Source organism: Myxocyprinus asiaticus, chromosome 38 (genome assembly GCF_019703515.2).
Source record: "Myxocyprinus asiaticus isolate MX2 ecotype Aquarium Trade chromosome 38, UBuf_Myxa_2, whole genome shotgun sequence".
NCBI lineage: Eukaryota > Metazoa > Chordata > Actinopteri > Cypriniformes > Catostomidae > Myxocyprinus > Myxocyprinus asiaticus.
Window position 1 is genome coordinate 11,367,039 of NC_059381.1, and position 16,440 is coordinate 11,383,478.

Genomic DNA, 16,440 nt, shown 5'->3' on the forward strand with positions numbered 1-16,440 from the left:
GTTAGGGTGTTCAGGGTGATTGCTAGGAAACTAGGGATATGTTAAAATCCCTAACCCTAAGAACAATAGAGTGCAAAAATGCCCGCCACTTTTTAGCCATCTTGATTTCGGAATTATATTTTTCCATTCATTTCTTCCATAGGAATAACATAAAATCCTCCATAAAAGAGTTTTAAGTCATGCACCAAAGCACCCAGTTTCGAGGTAAATCATAACATTACATACTTTGATTTGAAGCAAAAAAATTACTTGAAAATCCGACAAAATGACAAAGGTACATGATGGTAAACTTAACATCTTTCATTAGGACAAGAACTACAATCCCATGAAGCACTGCGAATGATGTTTTCGAATTAAAACAATAGAAACATTTCAAACTACTGATTTATAGTTGTTGATGAGAAGTATAAAATCAATATTTTTAAAGAACATGGCAAAATATTCAGATATGTCCAAATATACTTTATACTGCAAGTAGTTTGAAAGTGTAGGGAGACTGCATGATTCAGAGTATCGCTACATAGCTCTTTTTGTGCGCTTTATTTGCCGTGATTGTCTGATTGGTGGATCTTTCTCTTCAGGATCATGGGTACTGTAGTTGTTTAGCACAAATTCCACTATTAAATGGGATTTTTTTTTAAATTAAGTAAAAATAACGTGACTGATGGCTTTAACAGAAACATTTACCATTATTTTACAACCTCTGAGCTCACGGTAAATCTGTTTTTAAAGGGTTAGTTCACCCAAAAATTTAAATCCTCCAATGATTTACTTACCTTTAAGCCATCCCAGATTTGTATGACTTTCCTTCTTCAGCAGAACAGAAATGAAGATTTTGGGTTCTTTTTTTAATACAACAGAGGAACAAAGTCACACGAGAGTTCGGTAATTTCAAACAGCAATAAAGCGCTGGCCGGAATCAACAATTTAAAGTTAAAAATGTTTTTATTATCAATTTGTTTCTTACACCAACCTATCGGTTTTATTCAGAAGACATTAACTGATTGACTGGAGTCATGTGGATTACTTTAATGCTGCCTAAATATACCTTTTGGACTGTTAAACAGCCAGCAGGCTGATGGCACCCATTCACTTGCATTGTATGGACAAAAAGAGCTGAAATGTGTTTATAAAAATCTTCACATCTGGGATGGCTTAAAGGATGGCTCTCAATCATGAGAGAATTTTCATTTTTTGGGTAAACTAACCCTTTAAAGGTTTACAAGTTACCATTAAAAAGCAATTTCCCTATGGAACAAATAAATGGCAATTTTACTTTGTGACCTACACTGTTGCCTACCAAGCACCCCTAAAAAACAGCAATGTGCAATGTTTGGCCTAGTTTCAGGCTGACTGGTTCATCCGAAAGTACCGAGCAGACAGCTGGCTGGTCTATCTCCACTGTAGCTGAAAGCAAAAGTTCAGCAATGCTGAGTTAGCAGCATAAGACAATCACGGATCAACGGATTCTGCACAGCTGACCGGTTGCAGGGGGACACCAGGAGGGGGAAGGTCAGCTGTTGCTAAGTGATAAGGTCATTGTAAGTGGGCTACTTTCGAGAGACCTCGGCCATGGGCTAGGAAAATAACAGGATTATGGTGTTGTAAAAGATGACCTGATAGCAAACACAACCTCCCCGGAAAACCATGTGTCAGCTGTCCTATTGCACTGATAGCAATCATGTGGATAGTTGAATATTTAGTGCTTTAACAATGTCAGGGATGGCTATCTGGCTTATAAATGTTTCAGAGAAGATATCATGTATTCGTTTTATTTGTTTATTTTGTTCACATAGTCCAAGAATAGTTCTCTACCAAGCAATAGCTACTCTACATGTTTATGTATGTTAATCATTGCCCTAAAGCCTATAGACAGACAGTTCTGCTTTTGCCATTAGAATGGTTGTCTGTACAATGATTAATAGGTTCAAAAACATTATCTAAAATAACTTAAATGAGTGGTCCTTGACACAACTGATCAGAAAATGTTAAAAAATCTAGTTGAAAAAGTTCATGAAAGATCTTGATAAAGCAGCACAGAGCTTGCCGATTTCAGCTGGGAAAACCCAACGTGGATCACACAGACTGTGTGATGCCAAGATGACTGATGTTCATCCAAGTGATAAAGTAAGCTTTGCTTATGAAGACAGCAGGACGTGAGACTGTTCATGCTGAATTGAACTACTGAGTCAGCAGAGGCCCTCCTACACTAGTTCTGCCATCAAGTGCATTGGACTTTTGTTATTCAAAAACAACAGATTGTCGCAACTCATCCGGTTTCCAACACAACCATTACATTCCAGTAGCGATGCCAGAAATATACCATCAATGATCCAAATACTATCCCACTATTCTCAAATGTGATACGTCATTGGCATGAGATATTAACTCTAATAGTGTGACAAAACTGTGCAACCCAACCGAATGGTGTGGCACAGACCAATTATGTATCTGCACAGTCTGATAATGGTTATTTGAGATAACCACAATTATTGTGCACACCAAATCCAAACACATTTTAATGCCCCAAAAAAGGGCATTTTAAGCAAATATATAAAATTCCATTAAATGGCACGTTTGTGTGTCATTCAGTTGAACTCCGAGTGTCATGGAGCCGCACCACCCAGAAGGGCACCTGTCTGGTAGAGCGCGTGAAGCACCGCCAGCAGAGGCTCACACCAAACTCCCACGAAAATATAAACGGACTACCATAAACTTTGATAGTGAATGCAAAGCGCTCCGGCTTCACTTTAAACAATCGTGTAATGGCAAATGTTCCTGGTCATATAGCGGGTTCATATTCGCAGTACTAATGACACACAGTGACACAGAGGAGGAGACGCCCACTTACTCTATTTTGTGGAGTGATAAAATGATGAAACTAAATCTCAAAGGTTTTGCTTCATGAAAAATAAAGGTTCGTGGGTTTAATCTAAGAGCATTAAAATGGGCCTGGGTAGCTCAGTGGTAAAAGACGCTGGCTACCACCCCTGGAGTTCACTGGAGAATCCCAGGGCATACTGAGTGACTCCAGCCAGGTCTCCTTAGCAACCAAATTGGCCCGGTTGCTAGGGAGGGTAGAGTCACATCCTCGTGGTCGCTATAATGTGGTTCTTTCTCGTTGGGGCGCGTGGTGAGACGAGAGTGGATGCTGCGGTGGATGGCGTGAAGCCTCCACACGCGCTATGTCTCCGTGGCAACGTGCTCAACAAGCCATGTGATAAGATGCGCGGATTGACGGTCTCAGACATGGAGGCAACTGGGATTCGTCCTCCGCCACCCGGATTGAGGCGAATCACTACGGGACCACGAGGACTTAAAAGCGCATTGGGAATTGGGCATTCCAAATTGGGTAAAAAAAAAAAAAAAAAAGAGCATTAAAATAATGTAAGCGAAGAAATTAGGATGGAAATATTTTACTATTGCATAATATAAATATAATACAAATATATATAAAAATGAAATATGAGTTAAAAAAAAATCTGTGTACATGTAAAATTGACCAGAATTAAAGTTGACCAAAAAGAGAGACATATTCTAAATATTTAGAAATATTCTAATTTTTACAAATTTTTTTCATGTCATTTATACGTTTTTAAAGCCTTCAAATGAAATAATATCCATGTTTTATTATTTGATTTATACATTTTAAGTTAAATATGTAAAAATGACTTCTTAAGGTGTATGAAGCACACATGCACCTTAAGAAATATGACAATTTATATGACTATTAATCGTGAAAGCCCTAAATGAGACAAAGAATCATCGTAGCCCTAAAACAGACAATTAATTACCATTATCGCAAATATTTGTTTGACAATTAATCGTCAGCCAAATGTCATAATCGTGACAACCCTATTTGTATTGTTATCTCATAAAAGTTTTCCTATTTGAAATAAAAATACATTTTTGATACTAGCTATTCAACAGAAAAGTGATGAGCAATGATAGCATGCAGTTTAATTTCAATTTAAAATAAGTTGGCTAACCGACAATCTTGGTGACCAGTGCCACCACCACCATTATGTGGCTTCACCACTGTTATATGCTAAGCATTCTAGAGTCTATCTGCAAAATGTTATTGAAAACAGTGACTAATTAAGGATGAAAACCAATACAAAGCTATGACTAGCAGCTGTGTTGAGCAGAGAATCCTATATCTAAAGTACACCCTCAAACTTTATTTCCATTATCCATGCTATCCATCAAAACTTGACTGTAGAAAGTCAATGGTTATGGATCTTTTTCAGTTTAGAGTATGCATTCAGATCTAGTTGATTTGATGCTCTCAAAAATGTAAGCTTACACAGTTCTGTTTAAAATGTCATCTCTCTGCTTGGGAAGAGATGCCAAAATAAACACAGAACCTGGGGTACTTCCCACATTCACACAAACAAGCACAATTTGTCATGTGTGGCAAGAAGCCAAGTAGCTCAAACACAGACTTTCACCTCCGGGGTAGAGCAAGCAGAGCTACTTGAACTTTAATGCCATTCAATTCACAGAGTCAACACGACCCCAGAAAGTGGTGTGACTATCCAGGAGATGTGAGAAGAGAACAGGTCAGACCAGAGAAGCTTGTGTGGATGAACTGTGCTGAGACACTTGAGCTGTTGCTCTTCAAACACACACCAGAGTGTGCTCTTTTGAATAGAATAAACCTTCCCTCGAAAACTCTCACGAACACAAAGGAAACAAAAGCAACACCAAACCTTAGCAGAAACAGCAAACACTACCCAAAAAGTACCAAAAGTACCATGGTATAATGTTTTTTGAGCTATCTTGGGGGGAACCATGTCAATAGCATGGTACATTCAGAACCATGGTATATATCAAAATACTACTGTATTACCATCCGATACTATCATTGTAAAATGGTACCACCACAGTACTTTTTTGTAGTGGTCGACAGATTCAGATCAATGGCTGATATAATGCCAATAGTAACAGAATACAATTTAATGATGGCAAATGAGACGTACACAAAATTGCTAAAAGCAAACACTTATTTCAAACTATATTTCTTCTAAGATGTACTGATAAAAAATTTTAAAACAGCAATAATCAAATAATGTAACAATTTAGTCTATTATCCATTGACAAGGCTGTTTGTAGATTTATCGGCCTGCCTGATATAATACTCCATTACTTTTTTGTAAGGGAAACGTGGATTAACTAGCTCTATGTCTATGAGTTTAACAGTCACCAACAAACGTATGGCAACAAAAGATACACATTAAAGCATTAACAATTGTTTAGAGGAACGAGTTGTTGAACATGTCTTTTGTAATTCCATTGGCTTCCCAGTTGTGTATGTCCTTCTTTCTTCTGCAGAACATGAACAAAGATTTTTAAAAGAATATTTCAGCTCTGTAGGTCCAAACAATGCAAGTGAATGGTGACCAAAACTTAAAACCTCCGAAAAGCACATAAAGGCAGCATAAAAGTAAACCATACGACTGCAGTGGTGTAATAATCCATGCCTTCTGCTCCAATCAGTTTTAGGCAAGAACAGACCAAATTTTAACTAATTTTTCACTATCTTGACATCTGCAGTCTCCTTGGTGATCATGATTTCAAGCTTCAGCGTCAAGTGCTAGGAAGTGTAATCAAGCTTGAAATTATGATCGTGCCTAGAGACTGTACTGACAAGATGTACTGTAAAAAAGTAGTTACATTTTGGACTGTTCTCACCCAAAATCGATTGGATCACTTCAGAAGACATGGATTACACCACTGGAGTTTTATGGATTATTTTTATGCTGCCTTTATGTGCTTTTTGGAGCTTCAAAGTTTTGGTCACCATTCACTTGCATTGTATGGATGTACAGAGCTGAGATATTCTTCTAAAAATCTTCATTTGTGTTCTGCAGAAGAAAGTCATACACATATGGGATGAGATCATTTTAATTTTTGGGTGAACTATTCCTTTAACCTACATCATATAAACATGCCTGACACATTAGCCTCATGATTACCCTGTGGGCAAAGCAAATACCAAGAAACAAACAGTTTGAAGGACGTATCAAGACTTCAAATGAAAACATTTCCCAAGTCTTCACTCCACTGTTTTAAGATATATTTTCACTGAGTGCCAATGAACTCAGAATCCCGAATCAAGTAGCACACAATAAATTAAGATCTAGATTAAGATCTGTTGACCCTCCCTGTTTTCATGTGATAAAACCTTTTCAAGTTTTCAGCATGCACACACAATAAAACATAGTTAGACATTTTATAGATACTATAATTCTATTAGTCTACAGTATATATCTATAACAAGGAGGCAAATGTGTGCACAAAACTGCAATACCCATAATGCATCTTTCTTGCAGGTTAACCATTAAAAACAAGCGCACATGTCATATCAACACAAGAGCACGTGACTGCTTTGAGCCAATCAAAGCAAAGGAAATCATGCTAACGATTCGGGCGATGGTGAAACATAATTTTTCCGTCTTGTTCCGACGACTTGGACAAAAAACGAAAGTTACAGTATTTGTATAAGATAATTTAGACTAGTTAGAGTTGATCAAAATCGCTTAAAAAACATTGCACTGAAAACTGGGACATTGCTCCACAATTCATGATCAACCTACCTGGAAGTCATGTAATGCAACGATGTTCTCATGTTTGAGTTCCTAGGGGAAAGCAAACAAGACATATTTTGTACTCGCTATTGCTCGCATTTAGATCATGGAAATTCTGTGAAGAATTGCATTGCATTGCTAATACAACCATAAATTACCTTCAGTATCTTGATCTCTTTCCCGAGAAGGGTCTGGGATTTGGCCAAATTCTTCTTGTTTATGCATTTGACTGCAACCTCCCAATCGTGCTTCTGTCCAAAAAAATGCAATGCAAATAATGCAATTTTAGTGGTTTGATCGCAATTCTCTACAGATTATGTTTGCGAGTGCATATACTGTGTAACATGTCCATGCATGTCCATGATCATAAGGAGCAGTGCACGAATACTTGCAATATTTGTCTGAATAATTGTCAATAACTGATTGTCTGCACCCCCAAAGCTGTAAAACCGGAAATCACACTAATGTTTTGCTTACATATGGACAAAATAAATGGATAAATGTAACGAGCTTCAGATGCAAGACACATCTCTTTTAGGATTGTTAATCGTGAATTTTAGCATAGTATTATACGTTTAATCTCTTATTCTCGCCTCCATCTGTTGTGCTCAGGGCCCTACTGTGTCTTTAAGGTGGTATGTCGGTTGTGCAGCCAATAAGTGAGCAAACAACACAAGTAGTATTAGGCGAATACATGATAAAGCCAGTGCTTTTAGATAAAAAATATTCGTTATAAATTGTCAAATGATATTTTCTCACCTCTCGATTCCTGCCTTTGAACACCACTGCGAAGGCACCGTGTCCTACAAGATCCTTTCTACTGAACTCGAATTTCCCAACAGTTTCCATCCTCTTTCACGTTCTCAAATGTTGACTATTTATCTGAAATATGAAGGATAGAGCTGGCCCATAGATATCCTCTCTCTGGTTCCCCTTTCTCCTCTGTTTGGACGAGGCAGCTGGAAAGTTGAACCCCACTTCTGCGTGCCATGGGCAGCCTTTCCACAGAAAAAATCCCACTGTTTTTTCATGATTCTTCTTTTAATTATGTTATTTCCCCATGTCGATCAACCACTTGTCGCGATTTCAAAATAAAACCAACCTACGTTAAAAAAACAAACAAACAAAAAAACAATACCCCCTTAAGACGAGAATACTGGGTTTGTTTGTGTATATCCGATGTTGTCAGCTCTGCGTATGTCCTCGCATGCTACGGTGGCGCTTGCATTAGTCATGCAGGGTCTCGACTGAATTCAACACTGCTTATTCATTGAAGTATATTTCCCTGAGGTATCTGAAAAGCTTGAGCAAGATTTGTGTATTAGTCTCAACAAAGACCTCTATTTAGTCGAAGTCTGTAGCGTTGCGCATGCGCGCATCTATCACATCCAAACTCTGCGTGTTGACGTCAGGGTAACTGTCGCGAGCACGTCACACTCAATGACACAGAAACAAACAAACAAATAAGCAAAAAAAAAAAAAAAAAAGGTGACATTAAATGACATGATACAACTATTTGGAAATGTTAGAAACAACTTTGTATTACTTATCTTTCCCACTCTGTAAAAGGAGGGAAAGAAAACGTGTATTTAATTTTTTTTTTTTTTTTTTTTGCTATTGATGTGGAATCTAGTATATAAGTTAATTCAAATTATTACTAATAAATATTTTTCGAAGTGCAAGTGTAATGAAAGCGTATTGGAATAGGTATTCTGTAGAACACAGTTCTTATAATGTGCCACTCTGCGGACCAGTCTGGAATAACAATATTATATAAACAGTATTGGGCATACATACATACAAGATATATATATATATATATATATATATATGTATGTATGTATGTATGTATGTACGCCAATGTATATATACATATATATATATATATATATATATATATATATATATATATATATACATTGGCGGCCAAAAGTTTGGATTAATGTACAGATTTTTCTGTTTCTGAAGGAAATTGGTAATTTAATTCACCAAAGTGGCATTCAACTGATCACAAAGTATAGTCAGGACATTACTGATGTAAAAAACCGCACCATCACTATTTGAAAAAAGTCATTTTTGAACAAATCTAGACAGGCCCCATTTCCAGCAGCCATCACTCCAACACCTTATCCTTGAGTAATCATGCTATATTGGTAATTTGGTACTTGAAAATCACTTCCCATTATATCTAACACAGTTGAAAGCTATTTGGTTTGTTAAATGAAGCTTATCATGGTCTTTGTGTTTGTTTTTGAGTTGCCACATATACAATAGACTGGCATGTCTTAAGGTCAATATTAGGTCAAAAATGGCAAAAACAAAAATAGCTTTCTCTAGAAACTCATCAGTCAATCATTGTTTTGAGGAATGAAGACTATATACTGCTTGAAATTGCCAAAAAAACTGAAGATTTCATACAAAAGGTGTACACTACAGTCTTCCAAGACAAAGGACAACTGGCTCTAACAAGGACAGAAAGAGACGTGGAAGGACAGATGTACAACTAAACAAGAAGATAAGTACATCAGAGACTCTAGTTTGAGAAATAGAGACCTCACATATCCTCAGCTGACAGCTTCATTGAATTCTACCCGCTCAACACCAGTTTCATGAACAACGGTAAAGAGAAGACTCAGGGCTCCAGGCCTTATGGGAAGAATTGCAAAGAAAAAGCCACTTTTGAAACAGAAAAACAAAAAGAAAAGGTTAGAGTGGGCAAAGAAACACAGACATTGGACAACAGATAATTGGAAAAGAGTGTTATGGATCTGAACCCCATTGAGATTTTGTGGGATCAGCTAGACTGTAAGGTGCGTGAGACAGCCACATCTATGGCAAGTGCTACAGGAAGTGTGGGGTGAAATGTCACCTGAGTATCTGGACAAACTGACAGCTAGAATGCCAAGTTAAGCTATTATTGCTGCACATGGATGATTTTTTGATGAGAAATCTTTGAAGTAGTTTAAGAAGTTCTGAACATTTTTTCACATTTTAATAGTAATTTTTCATTATATTAATGTCCTGACTATATATGTGATCAATTGAATGCCACTTTGGTGAATAAAAGTACCAATTTCTTTCCATAAGAGCAAAATCTGTTCATTATTCCAAACTTATGTCTGCCTGTGTGTGTGTGTTTGTGTGTGTGTATACTTATATATATATATATATATATATATATATATATATATATATATATATATATATATATATATATATACACCCACTTATATACGAAGAACTTATACCATATATTATACCAATATATGGTAAGGCTCCATTCATTAACATTAGTTAAAGCATTAGGTATCATGAACTAACATAAATGCAAGTTTATAAAAATACAATAGTTCATTGCTAGTTTATAGTGCATTAACTAATGTTAACATATACAAATTTTGATTTTAAAAATGTATTACTATATGTTAATATTAACATCACCTGAGATTAATAATTGCTGTAAAAGTATTGTCTTTGTTAGATCATGTTAACTAATGTTTTTAACTAATGTTAACAAATGGAACCTTATTGTAAAATGTTATGATAGATAGATAGTCAATATATACTTCAATGAAATTATGTTTTTCTCCAGCCATCAGATCATGTTTTCCCATTGAGCACTACTCAGCAAAGACTTGCCACAGTAAATCATGAAATCAATCATTCTCTAGACCACAAACTAAACATTTTAAGACTATTAACATGTACATAACAGGGTCTGCTTTGATACTACTTTGAAAATCTATACACATATATCATAGCTGACTTGATGTATAATGACATATGACATATAATAGTCAAAAGCAAGTTACAATAGTATCGTCAGGTTTTGCTATAATGTCGGCAAAATAATATTTAAAATTATTAAAATCATCAGCTTTTTCAAAAGCTTTCCATCATTCCACTTGTTTTTTTTTTATTTATTTTTTTAAAATGTACCAAGTTACATTGCATAATGCAGACAAAATGAAATTAATTAACGAGACATCATCTAAGAAACACATGACATGCTTTCTTCAACAACACCACAAGAGGGTACTGCAGGCTTACAAAAGAGTCCGAGCCTTGGCGAAATCAGTATCTTTAACGCATGAGCATGTTTTGGCAACCTAAATTGGTCTGGGGGAGAGGCATTTGCAAGATCCAGCTGAGAGCATTTAACATCCTGCACTGTGACCCATTTTTACTCTAACAAGGTTACTTAAAATTCTTTCATCATTTGCATCTGAAATGCTTGCCTTTTCCCCTGGGTGGGGTAGGATGGCAGGTGCTGGCTGGACACATGATGGTGAAAGCTATCAAATTATTTTATATTGCCTCTTTTTACTCTTTTGCTGCTCAAAGTCTGCTCACAAGCTTGTGATGTCAACCCTCTCGTCACTCCGAGGGATCCTTTTCAAAGTTTGCGTCAACGCTAGTAAAGGTCTTTCATGATCTGTCACTTTTGCTCTGGAGGAAAATGCCTACACTGAGCATGTTGGGCCGGTGGAAATTCAAATTGGAGCTTCATTTTCTTTTAATATACTGTAATAATGCCGTAGCCCATAGACGGTCATGTCTAGAAGGAACCCTCGGGCAGGGAAAGTCTCGCGAGAGTCGCAGTCGTTTCTAAAGTTACGTTGAGGTTGGGGTTTAGGGGTATGGGTACAGTAGGTGTAGGGTTTCTGTGGGATTTCAAATAAACACTGTATGAATGTATCATGCAAATCTCGTGAGACTTTACCCAGGCCAACATAGTTGGCAAGTAGTTGGCGTAAGCTTTTTGGAAAAGGGTACAATGGGGCTAAAGGCACACCTTATGGAAAATTAGCTTTTTTCTGGTCACAAAGTGTATAAAGATTGAAAAAATACATACAAAAAAATTACTTTGAAAAATATGTTTGAAAGCTTTTTTGAAATGTATTTTAGTTAAATTGGTGTACACACAAGGTGGAAGGGAAGTATTGTTATAGATTGTACTTAATAAAAAAAAAAAAAAAAAACATTTTTGTTTATAAATTGCTATAATGATTGTATTTTATTTTTTTAAACAACAACAACAACAACAACAACAACAACAAAAAACTATATGGATGCATGGAATTTGACACGTGTTTTAAAATCAAATTTTTATCACCTCGGACAACCTTATTTGTCAATGACCCCCCCTGCAGGAACCTCCTTTGCCAATGGGGCCAGCTGACTAGGCTGCAGTGTACAGCTGCAACAATGAAGCAATGTCACCGATGTAAAATGGACATCAAAGTGCTGCCGCTTCCCAGTTGGAGAAAGGTGTGTTAACTTGTAAAGGGTCTGTGCAGCAAATCCCTGGTGTTCACACAAGTCACCTGACAGCTTATCAAATGGAACTATATAGCAGCTAAACTCATGTCAAACAAACTATCACTCACACAGCCACTGAGCCGAACTGCTCCTCACATGTGTTAGAGCTAAAGTTTATCAGAAGGTTACAGTAAAGACCACTGTTAAACTGTCTATCAGCACTATCAATACCAACACAGACCCTGGGCTCTGTGTGCATTCAGCTTGGCATAAGTAGGCTGAAATGTGAAGGCCCAAGAGGGAATGGATTGGTTCTGCTTGAACCATCTGGTGGATTCCCTGCTTTGGTTTGTTTCTTCAGCACAGGATTCACATGACGCCATGCGAGGTTTGGACGTGTGAACTGCGAGCTCTGCGCACTTCGCTAGTTTTAATACTTTTCATGTCATAAACTGGTGAGATTTGATACACCCTGATCCTTAACTATTCTAGGAGACAATATATCAAAGAATTCAAAATCCTCGAGCTCTGGAGACATTAAAAGACACATACGTGCTCAAGCTGACGCCCCCCTGGAGGTCGCGTACCAGGGAGTCAGTTTGGCTGGAGAAGTGAAAGAGATTTGGCATGAATTGCTGAACATATCGGCAATGCTGGTGAAGGTCGTTACTGACTTGGAAGATCTTGCTGTAATACATTGTTCGATCACTGCCATGGAGACGAAATTCACTGATATGGTTACAAGAGTGGCAGAGGTTGAGAAACGGATAGATTATCTGGAGTCATCAGAGAGGGAATTAGCTGCTAATCCGCTAGCGACCAAAGTAGATTTGGAGCACCTCTGGGAAGTTGGAAAAATCGTAGCCGGTGAAATAATGTCTGAATTGTTGGAATTCCTGAAGATGAAGAAGGTCGAGATATGGTGAAATTTCTGGATGGACTCTTTTCGAGTCTGCGCGACATAACAAGCCATAAGCTGTTAATCGAGCGAGCTCACAGGGTTCCGACTTGGACATCCGTGGAGGGAGACAGGCCCCGATCAATTGTGGCCAAATTTCTGAGATCATCCGATAAAGATTTTGTGTTACATGAGGAGTAAAGGAAGGCTTTCTTGGAAGAACCACAGCATTTTCTTGTTCCCAGACTTTGCGAATTCGACAAGAGAGAATCGTGATTGATTCAAGGAATGCAAGAAACTCTTACATCAATGGATGGTCGCTTTTGCACTGATGTTCCCGGTCAAATTGAGAATAGATGCTAAGGATGGCCGTAAAACATTTACATGCCCACAACAAGAATTGTCCTTCATAAAGTCAATGGACTGAGTAAGTCATTTGTTGATACTCATGTTGCAGCCGAGTGGATCGACTCACTGAACATTCACTTGACCGTCCAAGGAAGCTGAGTGCCTTTTTTGTTTCTTTTTGTGCTGGTTCCGCCTAGCGGCTTGAGTTGTTTTGTGTAGCAGCACTCTTTCTGGACAGTGTTGTGGATGAATCTGCACGTTCTTTGTGCTTACATCTCCTATTGGTTGGAGCTTGTTTTGTGGGGTAATGGTAATATATGTACCATTTTGAAAGAAAACATGAGTGAGCAGGCAAAACACATTTCTTTTATTTCTTATGGGATTCATATTCACTGTAGTTTATAACAGAATGGCACAATCATAAAACAAAACATGGCAACAAAGAAAAAAATGAAATGACACCTGTTCAAAAGTCTGCATACCCTTAGTTCTTAATACTGTTTATTGCCCCCTTTAGCATCAATGACAGCGTGCAGTCTTTTGTAATATTTGTCTATGAGGCCCCAAATTCTTGCAGGTGGTATAGCTGCCCATTCGTCTTGGCAAAATGCCTCCAGGTCATGCAAAGTCTCTGGTCGTCTTGCATGAACCGCACATTTGAGATCTCCCCAGAGTGGCTCGATGATATTAAGGTCAGGAGACTGTGATGGCCACTCCAGAACCTTCACCTTTTTCTGCTGTAACCACTGGAGGGTCAACTTGGCCTTGTGCTTAGGGTCATTGTCGTGCTGGAAAGTCCAAGAGCGTCCCATGCACAGCTTTCGTGCAGAAGAATGCAAATTGTCTGTCAGTATTTTCTGATAACATGCTGCATTCATCTTGCCATCAATTTTCACAAGATTCCCCGTGCCTTTAGAGCTCATACACCCCCAAAACATCAGTGAGCCACCACCATGCTTCACAGTGGGGATGGTATTCTTTTCACTCTAGGCCTTGTTGACCCCTCTCCAGGTGACCATAAAGCTCTATTTTGGTCTCATCACTCCAAATTACAGTGTGCCAGAAGCTGTGAGGAGTGTCAAGGTGTTGTCGGGCATATATAACAACCACAACGTCTTTTTCCAGAGCAGCCTGTATTTCTCCTGAGGTTACCTGTGGGTTTTTCATTGTATCCCGAACAATTCGTCTGGCAGTTGTGGCTGAAATCTTTCTAGGTTTACCTGACCGTGGCTTGGTATCAAGAGATCCCCGAATTGTCCACTTCTTAATAAGTGATTGAACAGTACTGACTGGCATTTTCAAGGCTTTGGATATCTTTTTATATCATTTTCCATCTTTATAAAGTTCCATTACCTTGTTACGCAGGTCTTTTGACAGTTCTTTTCTGCTCCCCATGGCTCAGTATCAGTGTTTTGTGGAGGAACACACCTTCAGGACAGTTATGTGGATGAATCTACAGGTTCTTTGTGTTTATCCCGCCTATTGGCTGGAGTTTGTTTTATAGATTATCATCTGTTGTGTAATTCTGTTTTACAGATTTTGTATAGAAACACCGGACTTGAGCAATCTGATGGCAAAGTTGTCGTGGGGGTCTCATAGGCATACATGGACTGTTTGAGTTTAGAGGGATGGACGCTGGTTGGCGCTGTCATGCGTGGGGTTAATGTGCACATTTTTCTTTTTTCTGTTAGTTTGGTTCGGGGGGAGGCTCGGGGTTTGATTGTGGCACCAACGTGGAATGTGGTCTTTATAATTTTATTTTTGACCCACAATCATTTTTTTCTAATATGTCAAAATGTCAAATGTTAGTATGAGTGGACTGTCTCTCTCCATGTGGAATGTGAATGGGTTGGGGCACCCCATAAAAAGAAGGAAGGTTATTTCTCTTTTTAAACGTAAGAAATATGATATAGTGTTTCTTCAAGAATGTTGAGGAACGTTTTCTTTAATGCTGGCTCAAGTAAGAGCAGGGGAGTTGTTACACTGATAAGTAAACATCTACAATTCAAATGTCTCAAACAGATTAAAGATAAATTAGGAAGAGTCATTGTTGTTTTAGCAGAAATTCACGGGTCAAAGTCTGATTTTGGCTAATCTTTACGCTAATCTGATTTACGCACCTAACGCTGGTGATCAGGGATTTTTTATAGATCTTGAAGGGATGTTGCAAGCCGCTGGCACCCCTCATGATATAATATTGGGAGGAGACTTTAATCTTTTGATGGACTCAGTCCTTGATCATAGTGAAGCAGAAGTGTGTAAGTCCCCTAGAGCAACAGAATGTGTAAAAATCTTGGTTTTACAGACTTTTGAACCCATCCGGTTGGGACTATACAATTTTTTTAATCAGTCCATAAGATTATTTTTTTATATCTAAGTCCCTTATTTCATCTGTTGTTGATTGCTCATTTCGAAACATCTTAGTCTCAGATCATGACCTGATGTGATTAGAGGTGTTGCCACATATGGAGAAAAGGAAATCATATAATTGGTGCTTTAATGTATCCCTTTTGCAAAATCCTGAATTCCAACAAATGTTAAAGGCTGAAATCAATGTTAATATGGAGACCAACTGGTCCTCAGTATCCTCTGTGGGCGTGGCTTGGGAGACACTTAGGGGCTGGATCATACAGTATGCCTCATTCATAAAAAACTCCAAAGCACAAGAACTCATGGCTGGAAGGGAATATTAAAAGTGCCGAGGCAGAGCTGAAGCACCGAAGCGTCATCTGATGGCCCGATTGAAATACAGATATTATACTATTTTGTGACGGAAGGTGGAGTTTTGGCTATTCAGGGAAAGACAGTCATACTTTGAGTATTGGCTGGATATATAAAGCAGAGAGAGTCTTTTTCTACCATTCCCTCAGTGAAATCTGCTGGTGGTGAAATTTTTACCTTGGCCATTGATATTAATAATGCTTTTAAAGAATTCTATCTTGATCTTTATAGTTCCACATCTTTATCTACTGATGAAGATATTAGAAACTTTGTGGAACCATTAGAACTCCCAAAACTGACGACTGAGCAAAACAATTCTCTTGATTCTGAGATAACCTTGAAGGAGCTTGGTGAGGTAATTAAGGCCATGCCTACAGGCAAGGCTCTGGGGCCAGATGGCTTTGAATTTTTTAGATCTTATGCTACAGAACTGGCTCCACTTTTGTTAGAAATGTATACGTAATCATTAAAGAATGGAAAGCTTCCGCCAACCATGACACAAGCCCGGATCAGTCTGATTCTTAAAAAGGACAAAGATCCAAGCGAGTGTAAGAGTTACCGTGCAATTTCCCTGATCCAGCTAGACGTAAAAATATTGTCAAAAATTCTGACTAACCGATT

At 38.0% G+C, this 16,440-nt stretch overlaps 1 protein-coding gene across 6 annotated transcripts in view; it reads right to left on the bottom strand.

The window, feature by feature from the left end:
• The window catches only part of ulk1b (unc-51 like autophagy activating kinase 1), a 30,005-nt gene extending 22,035 nt beyond the window's left edge, over positions 1–7,970 (bottom strand). For all 6 annotated transcript variants that reach the window (XM_051677439.1, XM_051677436.1, XM_051677438.1 and 3 more), the window contains exons 1-3: positions 7,350–7,970; positions 6,749–6,841; positions 6,600–6,641 (exon numbers count right to left, since the gene is read on the bottom strand). In XM_051677439.1, the coding sequence (XP_051533399.1) occupies positions 6,600–6,641; positions 6,749–6,841; positions 7,350–7,439 (225 nt within the window). In that variant the 5' untranslated portion in view covers positions 7,440–7,970. The remainder of the gene's footprint in view (positions 1–6,599; positions 6,642–6,748; positions 6,842–7,349) is intronic.
• Positions 7,971–16,440: the final 8,470 nt, after the last annotated feature.